This window comes from Triticum dicoccoides, chromosome 3A (genome assembly GCF_002162155.2).
Source record: "Triticum dicoccoides isolate Atlit2015 ecotype Zavitan chromosome 3A, WEW_v2.0, whole genome shotgun sequence".
NCBI lineage: Eukaryota > Viridiplantae > Streptophyta > Magnoliopsida > Poales > Poaceae > Triticum > Triticum dicoccoides.
This window is the reverse complement of record NC_041384.1, coordinates 478,303,301-478,307,651: the sequence shown is the minus strand read 5'-3', so window position 1 is coordinate 478,307,651 and position 4,351 is coordinate 478,303,301. Positions and strand designations below refer to the sequence as shown.

The following is a 4,351-nucleotide window of genomic DNA, read 5'->3' as shown; positions in this document are numbered from 1 at the left end:
GCGGCCAACCGCTTCTTGAGCTTCTCCTCCTTTACGGCCTTTGCTTTGACGCAGTGAGTTTGCCGCGTAGCCGAACTGATCTTCCAGGCGAGCATGATGCTCGGATCCTCCGGCAGCTCTATCGGCTCCATCTCTGACAAGTTCAATGCGTCAGCGGCGGAAGGAAGTCGAGACTGGGAGAAAAGAGCGGGAATTGGATGGAGAGCGGCAGGGATGGAAGAAGAGAGTGGGGGATTTTGGTGCGGAAATAATGCAGGATGCTCCAGAAGTGCGGGCTCCACTGTCCTTCTGGGTGGGCCAGGGGGCAGAGAGCGACGTTTCGCGTGTTCGGACTCCTGCAAAGCCCCCCACGTTTGTCTCCGGTTTGCAGGAGATACAGGACCGCGTTGGATTGCTTCCGCGGTCCGGACTGCGCAGTCCAAACGGACGCGGGCGGTTTGCGGGCCACCGTTAGAGATGCCCTAAACAGGTGTCATTTCAGAGCATCTACAGATGGATATGACAAATATGGCCCCTCAAACACCAGCGGACGCGCCCGGGCACGTCCGCGGGCAGCCCAAATCAGCACAACTGCATCCGGACAACTCATACTGGATTCTCATATCCATACAAAAGCATGCAAACTTAAAAACCTACGTACTACGTAGCTACTCCTCATTGGAGATGTCAACAATCTTCGTGCCCGGCTGCGGGTACATGGGCGGTAGCTGCAGCTCCGATGCCTCCGGCTGCTCCGCTCCGGCGTCCTCCTCCTATATCTCCACGTCAAGTTCGACGAAGAACGCGTCGAACGCCGCCTACTTTTGCCGAAGGAACTGCCGATTGACCTCTAGGCTTCATCCTGGATGGACTCTAGGATGGCCTCTGCCACGCCATCTCCACGGTTTGGGCGACGGCGAACTCTGTCTCTGCCTCCGCCATGATGAACTCTGGAGCAGGCTGCTACGCCTCCTCTTCCTCCAAACCCGCCACCTCGATTGGCTCCGGCAGCGGCTCTCCCTTCTCCGGAGGCGTTTGTGGCCGGTTTGGGACGCCTGAGTGTAGATGCTCTTGCCAGTACGTTTAGGACACACATGATCACCCTAAAAATCTGCCGGTGGCCGGTTTGAGACGTCTGAGTGTAGATGCTCTCGCCAGTACGATTTAGGACACACATGATCACCCTAGAAATCTGTCGGTCATCAGAGCCTTCACACTGGTGTGCAGGTACGGCGAACCAGTATTCCTTTTAGCTGCTGTGAGCCGAGGTGAACACAAACACAGGAAAAGGGTATGCTTGGCTGATGTCCTACCTAGCAGACCGCAGCTTCCACTCTGAGCCGTCCATGGCTACGGGACAACCAACAAGGAACAACGGCAAGTAGGAAGGACGGTGGTACATTTTTAGCTAGGCTTGCTATTTATACTGATGACGTGACGGTCGATTAGATCAAAGAAAGATTCCCATTACTTTACATAGTAGCAAGTTGGACTTGCCCCATAACCATAATAATGCTGTCGAACAACCGGCACATGATCTCACCTTCCATTCCAGGACCCGTCCGCTCGGGAAGAACAAGAGAGTTAAGCACGGAACAAACTCCGGCTCCTACGTGCGGATTTCCCCCTGCCTTGCACAAGCTGCGTGCCCAAATACTTGGCGTGCAGGAAGGACTATGCCCGGCGAGAGAAACATGCTTCTTGTTGGCTGGCTGCAGCTGTCCAGCACAAGCTTACCGCTTACATAACCGTCAGAAAGCGACCATTTAGGCCCGTCAGGACAAGGACGCTCAACACGCCGAGAGCAAAGACGGGGGCGCGGTCAAAATCCGGTGGCTGCTAATTTATTTATGTAGGAGTATTTATAAGAATGGTTTGCCGTGACTGATTGATTTACAATTTGTCTAATTCACATCTAGATACTTTTTAAGAATGTCACATCTAACCTTCCACAAATAAAACAGCAACAAAGAACATAAAAATAAGCTGGGACAAAAAAAATAGACCACAAACATTGAAGATCGGGTTAGATGTGACATAACTATGTCACATCTAGATGTGTCCTAAATAGACCCATTGATTTAATGGAGTGCTCGCACACCATAGCTTTCTATTGCACACACAGGCTGTTGTTTTCTCCGGGAAAAGGATACCGACTTTGTTCCGGGAAAATGATACTATCGGAATTGCTACGGTATTCCTCTAAGATAGACTTGACTATGATTGTATGATTGCCCTCTGCGTCATCTAATCAGGAGTAGACTTTGGCTGCTGTGATTGCACGTTTGGACTCTTACCTAATCTGACGCTGATATACATACACCCTTGCTGTACTCCGTGGCAACCAACTGCCTACAGCTCAGCCCCACCAAGAGAAGTTCGTAAAGCGATCGATCTATCGATCGTGTGTTTGAGACTTGCAAGGAACAAGTGGGCCAAATGCCTGATTGGCTGGATAATCGGCGGTGACCACAACAGGTCCCGCGATGCACTTCATTCTAGCTATTTTTTTAGAGTATTTTTTATGTATCCTACAAGAGTCGTGAGCTCTAGTGTGTAATTCGTTCAAACAACGACGTAGAAAGAGACGGGGAAGGAGAAGCAACGCATTACTTCCGTCCAAGAAATACTCCACCTGTTTATTACGGCACCGTTCAGAGAATTTTTACTTCTAGGAGTATTATATTTTCCTCATAATAATACACACATGAACACAAGAATGGTAAGTAGGCCCCGGCTCTCGGTGTCCCATCAGCGAATCACGAGCGCCATGTGGAATTTACAGCTCACCCATCTGCACAAGATTATTTCCCGTCATATTATTCTTTCTTGAAGATTATGAACATTATCTCGTCCGATCTCGCCTGCTGCTCTCACCACCAGAGGCGCGCATCACACATCGGACGACCTGTACTTGTACACGTGGAAGCTCGCCTGCGGCGCCACAGCGGCCAGGAAGACCCTGGCCGTCGCCTCCTGCGCCGCCACCGCCCCCTCCTTCTCTACCAGCGCTGCCGCCACCACATCGCCGGCGGAGCCGCCGGAGGCGGCAATCATCGCAATGATGGCCGTCTGCACGGGGCCCAGCGTCGGGTTGTACGCCGCGGACTCCAGGCAGCCCCCGGCGTACACCTTCCCTTCACCGTCCGCCACCGCGAACCCCGACGGGCACCCGCTGTACGGCGCGTGCGCCGCGCGCGCCGCCGCCTCCGCGGCATCCTTCAGGCGCCCCTCCAGGTCGCCGGCGGCGAAGCCATTGGCGGCGGCGTCAACGGGATCGCCGAGACGGTTGTCGTGCGGCTCGAGGACGAGGGGGGCGTCCTTGGGGAGGAGGTCGTGGGGGCCGAAGGGGCGGGGCAGGAGCGACGCCAGCGAGCGCCACTCGGCCGCGCAGCCGTCGGCGGCGTCGGAGGTCACCAGGATGCGGATCCCGGCGGCGCCGCGGATCTCCTGGAGGAACTGCCGGCAGTGGCCGCAGGGCATGTGGGAGACGGCGATGGCGCGGAGCGCGGGCTCCTCGGCGGCAGCGGCGTTGGCGATGAGGAACTGCTCGGCGTGGACCGCCTGGGAGAGAGGGGCGCCGACGAACTCGAGGTTCACGCCGGCGTAGACGCGCCCGCTCTCGCCCAGCCCGACGGCGCCCACGGGGAACCGCGAGATCGGGGGGCGCGCGCGCCGCATCGCGGAAGGGATCAGCAGGGGCAGCAGGTCCTCCACCGTCTCCACGCCGGCCGCCGCGGCCGCGCGCTCCGCCTCGTCGGCGCTCATCACAAATCCTGGCAGCTCGACGGCCTCGGGCTTCGCCGTCATCCTCTCCTCCCCCATTGCTCAGATCTAACTCGAAACTGTGTTGTCACTCTATGATTTTTTTTCCTGCCTTGTATAATCGTACTTGGCCGCTTGAGATGGAGGGAGCGCTTGGATGTTTCCTCAAAGAGTGGAGGAGAGGAAGAGCGGGGGAGGGGGAAACTCGGTGGTGGTAGCGTGTGGGTATTTATAACGGACACACATCCGTCTGCTTTGTTGTTGCTGTTTTTTCTCTTTTGCCAGGGCTTCGCTTCCTTTCTCTCTTTTCAGTCTTTTGCAACGATGGGCACAGATAATTATCGTCCGCTGGACGTGTCATGGTGCAATCTTTTGCAGCTGAACGAAAGTGGTTTGGATGGCAAGTGGCCACACAAGTATTGCTAGCTGAGGATCACAAAATTAAATCCGAGACAATATGTCATCAGATGGTTTCAAATCAAGGTAGCCAACTCGATCTTAATCCATTTCTTTTCTAAAAGCTATTTACATGTGTGCTAAAAAAAAGAACAATGTTTCAAGATATTGGTCAATCATGACAGATGATGTTCAATCAGCTGATCCCAAG

The 4,351-nt window shown here is 54.7% G+C and overlaps 1 protein-coding gene across 1 annotated transcript; it reads right to left on the bottom strand.

The window, feature by feature from the left end:
- Positions 1-2,597: 2,597 nt before the first annotated feature.
- On the bottom strand, positions 2,598-3,971 carry LOC119268657 (cytidine deaminase 1-like). The gene has a single exon (XM_037550340.1). It carries the CDS (start codon positions 3,802-3,804, stop codon positions 2,872-2,874), a length of 933 nt encoding a protein of 310 aa, XP_037406237.1. The 5' UTR covers positions 3,805-3,971; the 3' UTR covers positions 2,598-2,871.
- Positions 3,972-4,351: the final 380 nt, after the last annotated feature.